Source organism: Gigantopelta aegis, chromosome 13 (genome assembly GCF_016097555.1).
Source record: "Gigantopelta aegis isolate Gae_Host chromosome 13, Gae_host_genome, whole genome shotgun sequence".
Lineage (NCBI taxonomy): Eukaryota > Metazoa > Mollusca > Gastropoda > Neomphalida > Peltospiridae > Gigantopelta > Gigantopelta aegis.
The window spans coordinates 34,741,182-34,762,052 of NC_054711.1; the positions used below are offsets into that span (position 1 = coordinate 34,741,182).

The 20,871-nt window shown below is 36.7% G+C and overlaps 1 protein-coding gene across 1 annotated transcript in view; it reads right to left on the reverse strand.

The window, feature by feature from the left end:
• Positions 1 to 304: 304 nt before the first annotated feature.
• The window catches only part of LOC121387790 (palmitoyltransferase ZDHHC1-like), a 40,016-nt gene continuing 19,449 nt past the window's right edge, over positions 305 to 20,871 (reverse strand). Inside the window, exons 5-10 of the mRNA XM_041518997.1 lie at positions 18,463 to 18,587; positions 13,720 to 13,866; positions 10,511 to 10,626; positions 6,434 to 6,501; positions 5,967 to 6,045; positions 305 to 399 (exon numbers count right to left, since the gene is read on the reverse strand). Coding sequence (XP_041374931.1) covers positions 5,973 to 6,045; positions 6,434 to 6,501; positions 10,511 to 10,626; positions 13,720 to 13,866; positions 18,463 to 18,587 — 529 coding nt within the window. The 3' untranslated portion in view covers positions 305 to 399; positions 5,967 to 5,972. The remainder of the gene's footprint in view (positions 400 to 5,966; positions 6,046 to 6,433; positions 6,502 to 10,510; positions 10,627 to 13,719; positions 13,867 to 18,462; positions 18,588 to 20,871) is intronic.

Consider the following 20,871-nt stretch of genomic DNA (forward strand, 5'->3'; position numbering starts at 1 on the left):
TGGTCATGTGGACTGCTCCAGAATTAAGCACATGTGGATGGGTGGAAGGTATCACAAATATTTCATGCTTCGTGGGTATGCTGGATCTTTTCCTTCAAGTGGGCATGATCTACAGTGTAGCTCAGTCAGTAGAGTGCTCATCTGAGGTGTATGGGACATCGGATCGAATCACCTTGGTGGACCAATCCTAAAAGTTCTCTAGCATTTTGTCAGTCCCAACCAGTGCCCCTGGGTAGGATGATTATTCATCCACAAACATACTTTTCAATTTCCAGATTGGAAAAAATAATTTAATGAGCAAATATAGTGATTATCTCTTTATTAAAAAATATTTTTGATCAATGATTGTCTGAATCTTTCTCCTCTGGTTATGTAAACTGCTGTAATGCTTGCTTCACTCTGTAAAACAAAAATAGAAAGAAAGAAAGAAGTGTTTTATTTAACGATGCACTCAACACATTTTATTTACGGTTATATGGCGTCAGACATATGGTTAAGGACCACACAGATTTTTTTAGAGGAAACCCGCTGTCGCCACATAGGCTACTCTTTTTACGACAGGCAGCAAGGGATCTTTTATTTGCGCTTCCCACAGGCAGGATAGCACAAACCATGGCCTTTGTTGAACCAGTTATGGATCACTGATCGGTGCAAGTGGTTTACACCTACCCATTGAGCCTTGCGGAGCACTCACTCAGGGTTTGGAGTCGGTATCTGGATTAAAAATTCCATGCCTCGACTGGGATCCAAACCCAGTACCTACCAGCCTGTAGACCAATGGCCTGCCACGACACCACCGAGGCCGGTCAACAAAAATAGAATACAAATGGTCCTGTCAATTTGGTAAACAGTTGGTATTAAAATTAGAATACTTGGTATATGAACTACCTGCAACATTATACATCTTCATACTTTGGGATTAATCAGATTAGAATACTTATAAATATACACTTCTTGCCATAGGCAACCAGGTCAATTTAGCCCATGGAGGGGAGGGAATTTTATTAAGAAACTTATTAAACTATTTTCCAAAATATTTCCATATTTTCCAGCAATTCAACTGTTATGTCCCTAGATCCCTTGTAAAAGGTAAATGAATGAAATGGTTATTGACACCACAGCATGAACAAAATAGCGTTGTTGAGTGTCAAAGATATGGATGAATAAAATGTCAACTACTATAATAGCACTATTGGGTGAGCAAATAACTGGGGTAACCTTTCTAATGATGATAGAAACAAGAAATTTGGAACAGATGATCTCTGTCAGGCACATGTCACATCCAATCAATCAGCCACTTGAATTTTCAATATGGTGGCCATTTTTCAAGATGGCCACCATACTGTCCTACAACTGTTTATCACCGAGATGTATTTTAATATAGTTTTTCAATATTAGTCATTTTATATTATTTTTATATGTTTAGAAACATGTTGAACCTAACATCTGATATATAAAAAAGGCCTCTGATGGTTGGAGTGGCAAATATTGTGGGTCAGTGTATGGCAACTTTCCCAAAACATGGGCACCTTCTACTAGGACTATTGGCAGAGCAGATAACAGAAATGAATTTTCAAATGGTGATACAAGCATGAAACTCTACACAGATGATCTCTTTGGAGAGTTCTTCAAATTCAATCAATGAGCAACTTGAAAGTCAATAAGCCGGTAATGTTTTAAGATGGCTATCATTTTCTTCCCCAAGCACTGTTCGTTATTGACATGTATATTAATAACTTCGTCCGATTTTAGTCATCTTAGTGACTTTGTGTGTACTAGAATTTAAAAGCATGCTGAAAGTAATTCTGCTATTTAAAATACCATCAGAATTAATGGGTTTTTAAAATTAAAAATGGCTGCTATATTTCCTGCAAACAGTCACCAGCTGCAGTAGAACATAAATTTGTACCAGTTGGTATACCTTGTTCAATACCTTCTTTTGTCATAAGCCTGTTTAGTTTGTCTCTTAATTAGCTCATACTATCATTAATTTACCTTTTAGAGTTATGTATTCCTACCTAGTTGAACATGTACGTATATATGCCAATACATTTGATATTTTAATATTTATAGTTTCTAATGTAAAGATGATATTCTGTGCTATTTTTACAAACTAAACTAAACTAAAGAAAATAAATAAAGAAGACTATAGGCACTATTCATTAATCCTTATTATCATGACTGTCTCTGTAATAATACTTCCTTCATGACTTCTTGTCTTCTTCATGTCTGTCTTGGTGGGGGGCAGAGTATGATAGATGCACCCAACGCCACGTGCTATCATTTGTTTGACTATGTGGTTATTTTTATTGGAACATACTTCAAATAAACTTTTAATATACACCCTATTCTATGAGCTCAACACCACACTGTACTGTAAAGTGCATGTACTATTAATTTGGATAGGAGTCTGCGTATTTCGGGGTATAGGGCATATTTTTCTGGGTGTTCTGGTATACCAGAAACCAATATAGGAAGACATTCCTTGTCAAGAACTTGCTGACAAACTTGTTTTTTAGTTCATGGAAAGAGACTTTGACATCTATTCAAATTATCCAGTTGACTAATGATTAAATTAGATCTCGCTAGTTCACTATGTGCAATCAAACGTCTTATATCATGGTTAGATGTGCAAAAAGAAGCAGTTTTTAGTAATGAAGAGGATTATTTGCTGAGGACAATGTCTTACTATAGACATCTGATGCATAGCAGCATTGCCTAAGAGACTACATCCTGAGTGAAATCTTTGCTATGCTCGCCAAAGATTTTATGACTGATGTCTCATAAACTACGTTGCATGAAACCACATCTTTTTCTCCTACGATAATTGGTCAGATACCTCTACTAAGATGGTAGAAAAATGGAAGTCTGTGACCAGTGACAGTCCAACATTTGTATCAACTCATGCAGACATGGTAGTCAGTGCTTGTATATAATATGTGCTTAGTACAGTGATTACATTGTCATTGGCATGGATGACCACACGTTGTACTCAGTTTTACATTATATGGATGTTATAAAATAAGCTGATTATAACATCTTCATTCATTTCAGTACATGAACAGATAATACCTGATGAATGAATGATTGATAACAAGTTTTATTTTGATCTCTTCTTGGAATTTTTCCCAAAATAGAACTATTATACTTTGAAGTGTCTCTGAGGTTTTGCTAACCAATCAGTAGTTTTGTTTTCATTGAATGAGGGATAAGTCACCTGCTTCTGGAACAGAATAATGTGCACTGAATTCATACTCTTTGTTCTGCATTGTACCTCTGGGTAGTACTCATAAATGATCTGAGCCCATCTCCGACTAGAATAACGTCTTTACTGGTGACAGCAAAAGTACAAAGGATCATCACAACCTTCTAGGTGGTCAATTTGCTATTGAACTCATGATAGCTAGGATACTACAAAGGAAGATTTGGAACAGGTTAACATTTATATCTTTCATGTTGTATCCCTTTCACCTTTGCAGTATCATGTTCATTCATAGTCACCTCATAAGGAATGCTTAGAGAAAATCCAATACCTAGGGGGCAAATAGTGTAAATTCAGCGAGATGGGAATTTAATAACTCCCTGATGATATCATGTATGCAAAGTTCAATGCTTATATCACCATTTGAAAGGTGATTTCTGTTATCTGCTCTGTCAACAGCGCTAATAGCAGGTGACCATATTTTATGGAGGTTGCCATATACTGACCCCCGATATTCGACATTTCTACCATCATAGGCCTCAAATAATTTTTATGTATCTGACGTTTCTAAACATATAAAAATAATATAAAATGACTAACATAAAAAACTATATTAAAATATACATCTTAACAGTGAACAGTGGTAGAACTACCGTATATTGCCGTGTATTAGCAGACTCCTGGTATAAGCCGACCTCTTAGTTTGACCCTAAATATCAAGTACAAAATCATCGGCCTCATGTATGAGCCGAAGTCATCTTTTGTCCAGTTGTACATTGTATTAATTTCAATAATACTGTCAACAAATAGACTTGTGCTTTTCTTTTTCATTATATTTTCTTCTCCTTTAATTATTAGACACGGTAATCGTTATTGCAATGCTAACGTCTTCCATGCAGTGCAACACTAATTTAGTACTGATAAATCATAACAAGAAAATAAACAATTCAAGCTGTAATAGCATATCACTACACATAAGTAAGAAAATAGTAAACTCATTAAGTCATTAATCCCTGTTTTCCCCAACACAGAAAAAATTTATTCTATGGCTGTTGTTTACACAAAATCGTGTGATCTAATCAAATAAGAGCTTACAAAATGATATAGACAGAGGTGTCAAACAAAGATTCTGGAACACGTTTTTACCATTGAAATGATAATAAAACAAGTAATTTTTATTATTATTCATCAAACTATTAATGCATTAAAGAACAAAAAACTACATAAAACTTCATGATGGGGTGTTTTATTTATACTGTGCACAAATTATTGTTACATAAGCTGTGAATGGCTGTACGGGTCTGATCAAAATTTGTAGGTAGGGGGTGTTTTTGATCGGAATTTTATGAACCAATTTGTTGCCTCCGTGTATAAGCTGACTCTCTTCTTTTGGAAAGTATTTCTAGACTTCAAAAGTCGGCTAATACACAGCAATATAATGTATAATATATGGTGGCCATCTTAAAAAATGTCCACCATATTGAAAAGGTAAGTGATTCATTGACTGAATTTGAAGGATGCCTCAGGGAGATTATCATACAGAGGTTTGATTATGGAACACGGTATACTGGTAACAGCTTATGTTCATCTGTTGTAGCTGGTGACTATGTTTTTTATAAATATGGCAGCCATTTTTAATAAAAACGTTAATTCTGATAGTATTTTAAATATCAGAATTACTTTCAACATGCTTAATAATATCAGTACACACAAAGTCACCGAGATGGCCAAAATTGAACAAAGTTATCAATATACATGTCAATAACAGACATACAATGGTTGGAAAAAATGGCTGCCATCTTGAAAGATTACCGCCATATTGACTTTCAAGTTGCTCATTGATTGAATTTGAAGAACTCTCCAAAGAGATAATCTGTCACAAGTTTCATGCTTGTATCACCATTTAAAAGGTCATTTCTGTTATTTTCTCTGCCAATAGCCTTAGTAGTATTGTGTTCATGTTTTGGGGAGGTTGCCATACATTGATCCCCCAATATTTGCTACTCCAACCATCAGAGGCCTTTTTTACATATCAGACGTTAGGTTCAGCATGTTTCTAAACATATAAATATAAGGGACACAACTCTGTCACAAATGTCCAATTCATTATGAAAGTCAAAATTGTTCTGTAATAATATATGATAAAAGCTATACACAAAATATTAGCTCAATATCTCAAGGTTGTACCGGTAGGGGACCTGTAAGAGCAAACGAGAAAGAAGAAAACTTCAGTCACATGACTGGAACAGGAAGTAGTGGACTCATTGGAAGATTTTTTTTAGCCATCCTATTGACTGTTGAGATGTTCGGACCAGTCTAATATATTAGGGGAAAAATGCCTTTAGTTTGTTGGCAGGTTAAGTTGAAAAGAAATAGATTGGCATGAGAGATGTGTGGTCAGAATGGTGCAATTTTTAGAATTCTGCAGATACACATTGGATATACAGTAAAGTACACTAATAAAGAACATGCTTAGAACGAACTACTGCACAGAACGAACTGATTGCAAAGTCCCGTTTTATCTCCTTATACATTAATAGCCAATTTATGCATATGTGTACAGCGAACTACTGCTATAACGAACTAACTATTAGGGTCATTTCCGGTTCATTATAAGAGTACTTTACTGTATAAAAACACTGATATTCTAAACAATAAAATATATTTAATCCATAATTTTAGTCATCAAAGAGGACTCTAAGAAACATGTTACCACGGTATCACACTCAGAAGAATGCCATAAACAGTTGTGAATATGACCTACCAATTTTTACTTTGTGTTCCCTGCACTTGCAGCTGGTGATGGTGTTTCTTCAGCCGACTCCTCAATTTGTTTTATGTCACTATTTTTTCAGAAACAGAAATAAAAACATGATGTAATACAATTTCAATTTGTAATTTAATGACATCTAATTGGATATAATGACCACTCATGTAGTATTTTCTATTTAGCAGTTAAAAAAACTCAGAAAAAGAAGCATTTTCATATTCATATATAAATACTCTATACAGTACTACACAAAACAAGTTTGGCTAAAACATTTTCATTATGGCTAATAAAAATCCCATTTGGCAAATTTTTTGGCTACAGGTAATTTTGATCCAGGGTGAGCCCTGGCCTCTGTTAGCCAGAAATATGCTACAATAGTAGGAAAGTGAACACAGTCTGTTTAAGTGTATATGTCTGGTTCTTTTTAAACCAACAATACAAAATGAGGAAAACAATCTTACTTGGCACTTTGTAATAATTTGTTTTCAATATCTGGTATGGTTGTTTCTTTATAAGGATTGACACGATTCTACAAAACAGATTATTAACACAGTAAATAAAAGCTGAAATGACTACAATGTACTAAAGCATTTTGAGGGTACTCTAAAGCAGTATATGTAGCCTACCGGGCCCAACAAATTTTCTTATCTCCTAAGTTCATGGGCCATAACTCTGTTCAGTCTTCACCGTGAGTAAAATCAAGGTGAGCTGCAGATCACCTTCCTGAAATGGTGCTAGATGAGTAATCACATCAACTTTCAAATAAAATGCATTAAAAAAATTTAATATAAGGTGATCAATTTGTTACTCTCCCAAAATTTCCAGGCGAGTGTGGATGATTTTTTCTAGCAAAGACTGCTGTTAAAACTGGATAAATCACCATGAAAGTCAAATTTGATCTGTAACTGTACATGATAGGGCTATACACAAAATTTCAGATCACTATCTTGAGGAATTACGGAAAAAAGTCTGGGAAACAACAGAAGGGAGGGACAGAAAGACAGACGGATGGACAGAAGGACAGAGAGAGGCACTGTAATTATTTCCTTAGAGGCGCATGGGATCAGATAGGCACCACAGCAATTTTGAGGACGCACTTGGGGTACAATGGGAAGAAAGCATAATTTTAAAATAATACAAAAATTACTGAAACAAATTGTCTTGAACTTGAAATTATTTTTCTTGTGCGAAATGGATCGCTGTATAATAGTGTGTATACAGGTTTCAGCTATGCATTTGCAGACTCAAGGCCCTATATGTACAATAATATAAATGTATTAATAATATACATAGCCATGTGCATACACAGCCATGTGCATACACAGGGCTTCTAGATTATGGTAGCCCCACTCACATGGCTAGCAACCCCTGCAATTGCCCATGGCAATCGGCAACGCCGTAAAGACTGCTGTGGAGTTTTTCATTTCCCACGGCACGTTTTTGCTATGGACTATATTAGATTTTTTTTCCACTGTTTGTTTTTTGCCATGGACATTTTTTGAATTGCAAGGGTTGGCTAGTGATATTAAAAATTGGGCTAGTAAATAACTACAATTGCCATGCCCAACAGCTAGTAAAAAATTAAAATTGTCAAATGTTGCAGTTGTCTATTTTGTAAATATGAATATTCTGACCCCACTCCAACTCCTAATGTTAGTGTTTTTAAGCTCTATCCCCCTCTTTAAGTGACATATCTGATTATTACTATTATTTAGGAAAATTGTATTAACTTAAAGTAAAAGTAAGGCTAGTGAATTTTTAATCGTGGCTAGTAATTTTTTTTAATTACTGATCCCATGACTAGTGGATTAAAACAAAATTCTAGAAGCCTTGATACATTAGATACATTGTTGGCTATTAAACTGTGTTAAATATGTTCATTGTACAGAATAATTTAAAATAGTTTGCTTGCTAATCAGCCATTTCACTGTTTACAATTAACTTTGTTGTTTTTTCAGCTACAGGTACATAACAAAACAGTAATCAGAAACTTTTGTAAAATGATAAAAGAAAAAACTAAATTTATCAAAATCGAAAATTACAGTAACCTCTTGATTTCACTAAATGGACTTTTAGCCCAGCACAATTTGAAATTCTGCTTAACCTGAAATGACTCTTAATTAAAATTTGGGTACCATTAAAATTTCAAAATCTTAAGTAACCGGAAATTAGTTCACTTGATTTTACCTACATTTATAGATAAGCGATGGTTTGGTTACACAAAGTACATTTAAAGTCACAGATGCTAATTTTAACCTGCTAAAAATAAATTGACACTAATTTAAGTTTGCTTAATCTACAAACCTGAAACACAATTTGGATAATGTTACAACAGAGAGAAATGGTGATGAAATGGGGAACTACCATAATAAATAAACTTTAACTCATTTCCATAACAGTTAATTATTTCTTAGAGGGATGTGCAAAAACAAACAGCATTTTGTGGTATTACAAATGCCAAAGTGACCAGAAACACACAGAATGTACGGAAATGGACAACTAAACAATAAAATATAGGTAATGTCTGATTTTAATTATCAGTAATGGTGCTAATAGTGAAAAATATCCAACTCATCTAATACTGACGTTACACAGCACAAGTCTCACATACTTACCCCCACATTCCCTTTTGACTCGTCTAACTCATCTAACACTGACATTACCCAGCACTAGTCTCACATACTTACCCCCACATTCCCTTTTGACTTATCCAACTCATCTAATACTGACGTTACCCAGCACCAGTCTCACATACTTACCCCCACATTCCCTTTTCACTCGTCTAACTCATCTAATACTGACATTACACAGCACAAGTCTCACATACTTACCCCCACATTCCCTTTTCACTCGTCTAACTCATCTAATACTGACATTACACAGCACAAGTCTCACATACTTACCCCCACATTCCCTTCCCTTTTCACTCGTCTAACTCATGTAATACTGACATTACCCAGCACCAGTCTCACATACTTACCCCCACATTCCCTTTTCACTCGTCTAACTCATCTAATACTGACGTTACACAGCACAAGTCTCACATACTTACCCCCACATTCCCTTTTCACTCGTCTAACTCATCTAATACTGACGTTACACAGCAAAAGTCTCACATACTTACCCCCACATTCCCTTTTCACTCGTCTAACTCATCTAATACTGACGTTACACAGCACAAGTCTCACATACTTACCCCCACATTCCCTTTTGACTTATCCAACTCATCTAATACTGACGTTACCCAGCACCAGTCTCACATACTTACCCCCACATTCCCTTTTCACTCGTCTAACTCATCTAATACTGACATTACACAGCACAAGTCTCACATACTTACCCCCACATTCCCTTTTCACTCGTCTAACTCATCTAATACTGACATTACACAGCACAAGTCTCACATACTTACCCCCACATTCCCTTCCCTTTTCACTCGTCTAACTCATGTAATACTGACATTACCCAGCACCAGTCTCACATACTTACCCCCACATTCCCTTTTCACTCGTCTAACTCATCTAATACTGACGTTACACAGCACAAGTCTCACATACTTACCCCCACATTCCCTTTTCACTCGTCTAACTCATCTAATACTGACGTTACACAGCACAAGTCTCACATACTTACCCCCACATTCCCTTTTGACTCGTCTAACTAATCTAATACTGACGTTACCCAGCACCAGTCTCACATACTTACCCCCACATTCCCTTTTGACTCGTCCAACTCATCTAACACTGACATTACCCAGCACCAGTCTCACATACTTACCCCCACATTCCCTTTTGACTTATCCAACTCATCTAATACTGACGTTACCCAGCACCAGTCTCACATACTTACCCCCACATTCCCTTTTGACTTATCTAACTAATCTAATACTGACATTACCCAGCACCAGTCTCACATACTTACCCCCACATTCCCTTTTGACTTATCTAACTAATCTAATACTGACGTTACCCAGCACCAGTCTCACATACTTGCCCCCACATTCCCTTTTGACTTATCTAACTAATCTAATACTGACGTTACCCAGCACCAGTCTCACATACTTACCCCCACCCCCCCACATTCCCTTTTGACTCGTCTAACTAATCTAATACTGACATTACCCAGCACAAGTCTCACATACTTACCCCATCCCCCACATTCCCTTTTGACTCGTCTAACTAATCTAATACTGACGTTACCCAGCACCAGTCTCACATACTTACCCCCACCCCCCACATTCCCTTTTGACTCGTCTAACTAATCTAATACTGACATTACCCAGCACCAGTCTCACATACTTACTTACACCCACATTCCCTTTTGACATCTAACTAATCTAATACTGACATTACCCAGCACCAGTCTCACATACTTACTTACACCCACATTCCCTTTTGACGTCTAACTAATCTAATACTGACATTACCAAGCACAAGTCTTACATACCCGACTCTCCCCAACCCCTCCCCTACTTTCAAAATCTTGTATCACCACTGTAAATGACTGCTTATGTTACAACACTGTCTACATGACTGTACCACTTTGAAAATATTGGTCCATTTCTTTCTTAACGTCTGGCATTTCAGTTTCTCTTTTTGGGCTCCTCCTTCTTGGACTTCTGGCTTTCGTGCATGAATACAGTCGTAAATACAGCCTGTAAAAAATCAACCAATCAGAAACATTTGTAAGATAAAATATAGCTTTGACTGGGTTACAAGATGTTTATCTTTATTAAGTTACAGTTACAAAACCTGCTCTACAATATTATTTCTTAAATCTTTTGCAACTGTTGAATAACAATCTTAACAGCAGACACAAATTTTACATGACACTACAAGATTCGTCAACTAGCTGACACAATCAAGATACATGTATAAATGCATGGGTACAAATGTTTTTTTTAAAGCTTTCTTAATAATGTCATATTTTGTCATGTTGTCAAATCCATAGAAAACTCCTATTTCGCCAATTTAAAAAAAAAAAAAATGCTTCCTACACCTAAATTCACATACATGTATTTGAGAAATTGTCTTAAGTCTACTATAGATTTCACTTCCCAATATATGTACTCTAACCAGAGTGAATGCACCACTATATGTGTAAGCCAAAAACTGACTGGTTCTCTGTGACTAGTTATGTACATGATTATCAAGTACTGTGGTACATGTATATATATACAATGTATATATATATATACATATGAGCTGTCCTGTATGTGTAGAAGTATATAATCTATAAATATTTCCTCGTATGCTAATCAGATCTGGACAAGATATCCTAGTAAGCAAACTGAATGATAATTGAATTTAGGCACTGAAATACATTACAATCATCAACCAAATTGAATGTGGGCAAAGCAATATTCATTAAAAAAAAAAAAATTGTGTTGCTTGTTTGAACATTATTTTCGGGATTATATCCACTTAACGTTCAAGCACGCTATCCTGGGCTCACACCTAAGCTGTCTGGATTGCCTGTCCTCCCCATTTATCCGTTACAGCCTGTTACTTAACAGTATTGTAGGCACCTATACTCAATTCCACAATTACGCATGTACGTGACTATTTAACGATCCTTACATCACATAGTGGCTTGGTGTCCCATACACATCTTTACAACAGATACATTCCCAGTCTGGAGCTTGCCGCGGTAAGACGTGTTGGTTTTGCCTGTGCACACTGTACATGTTTTCGTGTGTTTGACTTGGGAATTCTCTATTTTGTTTAGTTTTTATCAACGAAATGGTGTTTTCTACTAGGATGTACCGTATGCAGCTATTGCAACAAACTGAATGCTGGGACGTTTCTTGATTTGACAGCCTGCACCACCAGGTTGGATTCTTTTTAGTGAGATTCTTTTCCTTCACATAATTTTTCCGGCTGACTTTTGTCGACATGTTTTTCTGTGACTCATATGACGGCCATTCTGCAGAATGCCACGGTTGTTCGCATTTAGTCTCTACATGTCGGAGCCTGTCCTGCCTCACTCTAAGAAGAAATAGGAAGTGGGGTCGGCCCTACTACTCTTTTCTAGACTTTACTTTGTTTTATATTGATACCATCTAACATACTCTGGAGCAAGGCCTAGCTGTCAGCCAAACACATGTAAATGTACGACCGGTATAACTGTATTATTAAATATTAATAAGCCAATCCTTTCTTCTTTCTCTTACGTCCTCCTAAAATGCTCTAAATTATATAAATATTTGGCCCAACATTCAATTCCTTTTTATTTTTGGCTTTTTAACTTCTATTTTATTTTTTTAAATTCTGCCCATTTACAACTCTACCCCCCACCCAACACCCCCTTCTGTCTCAGACCCAGTCACTGGCGAAGTCAGATATTGTTCCCAGGAAGAGACGTGCTTAAATGAATGCTTAAGCAAGGCTTTTGGACTGGCATGCATATTCAACAATATATAATGCACATTATTGCTTAATATCAACAAATATATATTATTATATTTAATTTAAAAAATGGTTCCATTCCAGTCAATACACCCTCTGGCAAGCTGGTGGTTATGTAATACTTAAGGTGTAACGTCAGTAATAAGTCTTAGAAGTAGAGAAACAAATCTACCTGGTTTTTGTGGGATGATAAAATAGTCATGCATTGCAATGTTCTGTAATAATATACATCCCAGTAAGCCAGCAATAAATATATATTATGTTTCAATACAAAATAAACCACTATTGTCAAAGTGGCTACACAACAAGTCGAAATAAATACATCATGTTTGTCCATGCATTAACCTAGACACGGAAATGATACACAGTGTTTTCTTAGTTAACTGGTCTATGCTGTTAGGTGCCTCTACCTGTGATTCCTGATTGGCAGGTGTGTATTTGAGTGGTAACCAGATGAGCCAATTAATTGACGCCGTCTAGACATGAAAATACATACCGGTATTGTGTAATATTACCTGTCGCCCCTAAAATAGAAATGGACATGGTTTATTACTGTAAACAGTCCTGTAAAATATTGATTAAGTAGACTTTCCCCAATCTAAAACCACAGAACTGACCAATTACGTAGTCCCAAAGAAAAGAACATTATCACTTGGGTATTGTGGATTGTCGTTTTTGCTCCAACGTAGCATACCAATAGGTCTAATAGTGTACATTTTCCTCTGGATTATTTAACAGAGAAAAATACTATAACCCCATTTTGTTCCGTTAATGTAACTTGAAATATATTTAGTTAAATAGTTTATTATATTAAGATGTCATTTATGTTGTTTTACAAGTCAGGTTGACCAAAGAGAAAGCCTTATCGAAAATTACTACTTTTGTTTACACTGTGCATACAGGATTTGGTCAGTCCTGAGCTGACATCACTTCGCCCCAAGCTAGCTGTACCGGACGCCTTGAAAAGAAAAGAAAATGGCTGCCCCCAGTTAAGCAGGAATAATCACATTTTTTTATTAACACTAAAATTATGCATTTTTCATTTGTTAAAGTGTCAGTATGTGTTGGTGGTCCAGATATGCGTTTTTCTAACACATAAGGCTCATGTTTTAGTTTACTCTCCCTTTAAACCTTAATTGGAAATACAATGTAGGCATATTAATATGTTATCCAATCCTACAACAGAAAGTTGCAAACATAACAGATAGCAGCTTGAAGTCCCTTTATCAGCTACTACAGATGTCGAACCCTATAACAGATAGCGGCAACAACAGTCAGCAATGCTAAATGTAGTTACAGCAGATAGCATTACTAAGTACAGATCACTATCGTTCACTCACCATAGTAGAAATGGCAAGAGAGGAGAGCCGTCAACAAAGAGACACCTATGGTGGCCAACAATATGGTGACAGACTGAAATGTCATCCACAGCCAGTCTGGTACTGGTTGGTAAATGATAAAAAAGACAGCATCGTCGGATCCGTTCCCTGCAAGAATATGACAGTCATTAGAACATAATGAGTACTGCTTTGAAGTTAAGAATGTTACCAATGGTAATTTGAAAGATTTTTGCCATAAGCAAAATTATGCTCCCCTGTGGCGTCGTGGTAGGCCATCAATCTACAGACTGGTAGGTAATGGGTTCGGATCCCAGTCGAGGCATGCTCCGCAAGGCTCAATGGGTAGGTGTAAACCACTTGCACCGACCAGTGATCCATAACTGGTTCAACAAAGGCCATGGTTTGTGCTATCCTGCCTGTGGGAAGCACAAATAAAAGATCCCTTGCTGCTAATCGGAAAGAGTAGCCCATGTAGTGGCGACAGCGGGTTTCCTCTCAAAATCTGTGTGGTCCTTAACCATATGTCTGACGCCATATAACCGTAAATAAAATGTGTTGAGTGCGTCGTTAAATAAAACATTTCTTTCTTTCTTTTTTTTTACTTTCAGAAATGGAATGTAAAACAAAATAGTACTTGGAAGGGCTAATAGTTTTGGTGTGTGCATATAAATCTGCCCATGTATTTAATATTACTTCCCCTTGTATTATTTTAATGTATTATACATAACTTTAATCTGAGTGATGGGCTTGGAAGAACTCTGTACAAATGCATACAACTGAATCACTAGATAGTTAACAGGGTCTATCGCATCACAGTGACACTTCAGAAGTGGAATGACAGACTAGTAAGAACAATGTATAAATGCTGATCATTGACGTACACATACAAGTTTAACGGTATCTATCATATCACTTTTAGAAATGGAATGACAAACAGAATGACAGTATTGGAAGGGCTAATGATTTGTTGGTGTACATGTATGACTGTATGTGTATATTATATCTTTTTTACCCTACATGCTGTAGAGTACTTAATATTTCAGGAACTTTGAAAATAGCTCACAGCATCTGTCAGTGTCATATTATTTTAGAAATGGAATGACAACACTATACTTTAGTATGAATGATAGACTTGGAAGAACTCTGTACAAATGCATATACGTGAATCACTAGAAAAATAATCTTTTACATGTAACCATAATGTTGTCAATAAGAATGACCATCAGAACAATTGATGTGTGGAGTCATTCTTTCATCTTCTGTGTTGAACTGGCAACAATAGAACCAATGCATATATACTGAACAAAATAAGAAACTTCCGCTAACTTTGCTTGAACATAACTTGATGAAAACAAACCGGGGAAATAATTGTTATATATGCGTTTAAAGAGTGTTCCATGATGCATTGTGTGGTGCAAAAATCATGGCCATAGGTTAACAGAATCTGGGAGAAATTTTGACCAAGTGTGGTAGGGGTTAAAAACAAACCCACCCACTTAATAACGGGTATGACCACCTCTTGAATTGACCACTGCAGTTCATCGCAGGCGCATAGAATTGACAAGTGTTGATTTCTGCCTGTGGAATATTGTTCCATTCCTGAATGAGCGCTTGACGAAGTTCGTTGACATTAGCGGGTGGGTTGGGACGACGCCTCAATTGTCTGTCCCGACTATCCCAGACATGCTCGATGGGGTTGAGATCAGGACTTTCAGTGGGCCAGTCATCAATGAAATCAATGTTATTTGTCTTAAGAAAATTACAGTGTCTCTAGCTGTATGAGAGGTGGCATTATCATGCTGAAAAATCAAGATGTTGGCGTTGTTATGGAACAGAGGAATGACGTGAGGAGTGAGAATGTCATTGCGGTAACGTTGAGCATTTAAATTGCCATCAATGACGACTAGTGGTGAACGATAACCATGGGCAATGGCTGCCCAGACCATGACACAACCCCCACCCCCGAAACGATCTCGTTCAAGAACACAACAGTCAGCATAGCGTTCATTTCTCCTACAGTAGACGCGCACCCTGCCATCACCACGTTGCAAAGAAAATCTGGATTAATCCGAAAAAAGAACAGTATTCCAGTGTCGCCGTATCCAACGAGTGTGTACACATGCCCAATTAAGACGATTTAGACGATGACGTTGTGTTAAAACGCATCCAACATAAGGACGTCGTGCATGTAAACTGTTCTCCCACAGACGATTACGAACAGTTTGCCCACTGATTCGGTTATTATGAAGCCCAGGTGTGTTAGCAGCAGTAGCAGTGGCAGTTTGGAATCGATTGCGCAAATGCGTGTTCATGATATAGCGGTCTTGACCACGCATTGTAACACGCAGATGTCCACGACGTGGCAAGTCGTTGGTGCTTCCTGTCATTCGAAATCTTACGCAAAGATTTCGTATCGCTCGACTAGAACTCCCAACATGCCTTGCAACGTCTTCTGTTGCCAATCGCCCGTTCGCGTAAATTATTGAGTATTCTTGGCATACTAACAATGCTACAATGTAAAAAAACTTATTTTTTTTACAAATTTTGAAGCGTTTTCGTTCACTTGACAAGAATGTCAGTAAGACAAGTAAAACAAATTGACCGAATACTACACGGGACATGTCGAACCATGCATGCAAGTGCAAATTGAATTTCATGTTGTCGACGATTAACAGTGCAAAAATAATCGATAAAATTCATGAATCCTGATAATACAGCTCAAGGCTAATACTACCTATATAATGTCATTACACAATGAATTCTTCAACACAACAAATACTATATGTACAAATCGGAAGTTTCTTTTTTTGTTCAGTATATAACAGAATTTTCGCCATGTTCATTAGAAAATCATGAACTTTGTTTATTATTATCTTTCTTGTTTTTTTCTTTCTTTGACCATAGCAATACTTTTAGGGGTTTGTATGTAGGTTAGTGCATGCCTTAGAGGGTTGTTTTTTGGTTGTTGTTTTTGTGCGTGTGTTTTTTTGGGGGGGGGGGGGAGGAGAGGTATATTGTGGTACGGTATATTGAGAATAATTAAATTATCCTGTCATCAAGTGCCTATGAACCAGTGTGAAGAATATTCACTATGAACTGTGGTATGTATAAATAAAAACTGATATTTATTTCAATGTAATTGTTATTGTAGAAGCTGAAATATGGTAAAATCTCAGATTCTGCCAGTAGAGACTGGAATTCCACTTTCTACCGGTAGATCTGATAGACAGACATATGAGTTGTCCAGTCAAATTACAGTTTGACCCAGGACAAATTGCAATAGTAAACCAGTCATGGTATTTATGGTTCATTAGAGTAACCTATGTGACATATCAAAAATGTAACTTTTTATATTTGGTGGAACATTTTTTTATTTAGGGTTGGAAATTATCACTTTGTGAGATTTCATCTGGTCATTTATTATCAACATTTTGGTAAATAATCATACTATTTGCTAACTTGTTTATATCTTTATTATGGTTTTCCAGGATGATCTTTCACAAAAAACTATTTTTAAAGTGGTAAAATGAATTGTTATACCTATATATTGGTGTGGGTGAGTACCCTAACCCATAAATGCCAATTCCCAGTGGCTAACATATGGTTAAGGACCACACAAATAATGAGAGAGGAAACCCGCTGTCGCCACTTCATGGGATATACTCTTTTCAATTAGCAGCAAAGGATCTTTCATATGCACCATCCCACAGACAGGGTAGTACATACTGCAGCCTTTTATATATCAGTCGTGGTGCACTGGCTGGAACGAGAAACAGCCCAATGGGCCCACCGACGGGGACCGACCACACAGCGAGCAAGCGCTGTACCACTGGGCTACGTCCCGCCCAACATGATAACAAAGTCTGGGTTTCTGCCAGAGGGTGCTGAGGGTAAATCACCTAACAAATCTTGGCCTGAATATGTTCACATATAAGCAACTTATGCATCCAAGTCATTGCCATTTTCATCTTCCTCATGTTTACCACAAACTCGTATGCATTCTGAACATGCCAATGAACAATTAAGTCCATGGCACCTACATTTACCAGAAAAGTCAAGCACACGAACCACTTATTCCCCATGACATATACCACTGAGGCAATGGCAGACAGCTGGTACAGACCTATTCCAATTTAATGGTAAAGAACACGTGATAATAGCCGATTATTACTCCAAATTCTTCTTTGTAAGGAAAGTCAGTGGAAAGTGTACAAGTAGAGCTGTAATCAGGGATTCCTAGCAAAGTGATCAGTGACAACGGAACACATTTTGACTGTATAGAGCATCTTCAGGCCAACCTTTTGTGATAATGTCTTTCAATAGATGATGATTAATAAATCAATGTGCTCTAGTTAAACAAAACTTTTTTCCCACTTATAGAATGACCCATTCCCCAATACCCTGAAAATTAAACAGTCTCAAGACAAAACTGGTCATGCCTTATTTTGCATGATATTAATTGGTCATCATTCTCGAACACGACTCCTGAAAGTTGTTTTATTATGAAAACATGTAATCGTTCACTCGTCTTTAATTTGAATGTGTTGCGTTATATTTTACACTTTTGAAATTTGACATTTTGCTCTGCCTTCTGACGGTAAGCCAAATGGCCTCGCCTTCTATTACAAAGTTTGCCAAATTCGAGAGCTGTGGGCCATATTTTTTTGTTTTGTTTACAATAACGTTAGTGTTCATGTTAAAATACTATGGAAACCTAAGACAATCAAAGGAAGAAGAACTAACCTTTGTATGTTTTCAGTATTCTGCCACTCGTCCGATCGGTAAAGTAGCCAATAAACTGGGCTAAGGACATACACAAAATCAGACAAATTGAAATCACAGCACTAGCCAGCGACATGATGAACCATCTGTAACATTAATATCATAACATACAGTATTAATCAAAATGGCAACATTAATAAAGATAACAACACTACTGACCAACAATATTAATACAGATCAAAACATTAATAAAGATAACAACATTTATACAGGTAACATTAATACAGACAAAAATAACTAGTGATGGGAATTGGTTTAGAATTTCATCATCGATCATCGGTTGTAATCAGTTTACACCAACTGATTGACTTTCAATTAGGCTACATAATCAGTTTGAATATATACAATCTTGGGAAGGATCAGACTTTTTAGTGATTATGCGCTAATATTTCCATGTTCACTATATGAAAATTTTAATATATCCATGTTTAAAAAACTTACATTACCAGGGGAGATACTTTTTGCATGGATATAAAAAAAGGTATATCAGGATTGTAGATGTTTGGCAAACACTAAAGAAGCTTACATGTACAGTTCAAATATAGCATATGAACTTATTTTGAAGCATTCTGTAGCCCACAATGATGCTTTGAAATGTTTTATTTAACGACACACTGATCAACACATTTTATTTACGGTTATACAGTGTCAGACATATGATTAAGAACCACACAGATATTGAGAGAGCAAACCCGATGTCGCCACTTCATGGGCTAATCTTTTTGATTAGCAGCAAGGGATCTCTTATATGCACCATCCCACAGACAGGATAGTACATACCACGGCCTTTGTTACACCAGTTGTAGAGCATTGGCTGGAATGAGAAATAGCCTAATGGGTCCACTGATGGGGATCAATCCTAGACCAACCGCGCATCAAGTGAACACTACCACTGGGCTACGTCCCGCCCTAAATGTTTAAAAATAAAAATATTAAATTTTTCAAAGGCAAAATGTAGCGATCATATTGAATTACAAAACATGTAGAACAAAATGTTTTAAAAGGTAGTGTAAATAACTAACCCTAACCCTACACTAACAAATATATTTTAAATTTGTTAGGGGTGGAGGGAATAATTTAGGAAGTCTTGCTAATTTTTATTGATTTAATTATGTTTATCGTGAATAATAATTGACCGTTTACTATTTTGCTCAACTACGCCCACCACGCAAGTTAATGCTAAAACGTGTCATTTGTCGTCATTCAATGTACTATTTCTAAAAATTACAAGATTTATTGGTACATAAGCTTTTTTGCAGTTTAGTCATTTTCACATTTTATTTTGTTGGATGGCCTTCTATCTGCTGGCTCGCTCCAGCCAGTGTACCACGATTGGTACATCAAAGGTCATGGTATATGCTATCATGTCTATGGGATAGTGCATATAAAAGATCCCTGCTGCTAATCGAAGAGTAGCTCATGAAGTGGCGACAGCGGATTTCCTTCCTCAATATCTGTGTGGTCCATAACTATATGTCCGATGCCATTTAACCATAAATAAAATTTGTTGAGTGCGTCGTTTAATAAACCATTTCCTTCCATCTGCTGGTAAAAACCAAAACATTCCCGTACCCACGATCATGTGTTTCTACTTGAATTTTGTGACTTTCATACTCCAATTCTGCCACCATGGATAAAGAAGCCTTAGGTGGCAGAGAAGTATATCAACCGATCAGATTTTTGTTATCCATGATTTGTATCTTCGTCAAAAACAATCTGCCAGCCTTCTAATTGTATGCCGAAATTATGTTAAATCCCAGAAACCTGCCTATCAGGGGCGGATCCAGGATTTCGTAATGATGGGGTCCCAAAATTATAGAAAAAGGGCACCGACCTGAGCTCCTGAAGGGAGCGACATCTGTAGGGGGATCTGGGGGAATGCTTTTTTAAATATGGATGCTCAGAAGCACACGTTGTCAAGGCAATTGGTTTGTTAGTTGTTCTTTTGGGAAAATGTGTGAATTTTATATATAATATGGTTTAATGGGAAGCTGAAAGCAAGTATCAGCCAAGAAACAACATGTTGTTAGTCACACTGTATGGAGGGGTGAACAATGTTGACAAGTTGTATGCGTGTTGGAAATTTCATTGCAAAAATGTCAATCACTGAGTTGATAGCCACGTCTTTGTGAATATACATGATTGATTGATTGATTGATTGATTGAATGTTTGTTTAACGACACCCCAGCACAAAAATACATATCGGCTATTGGGTGTCACAAATGGTAAGTATATGAACATATTTGTATAGTCTCATGTAAAACCACAGTGTAAGGAGCTGTGGGGGGGGGGGGGGGGGAGTATAATACAATATATAAAATCAAGTTAAGTATATCTTAAAATTATGTATAGAAGTCAAAGTGTTTTAA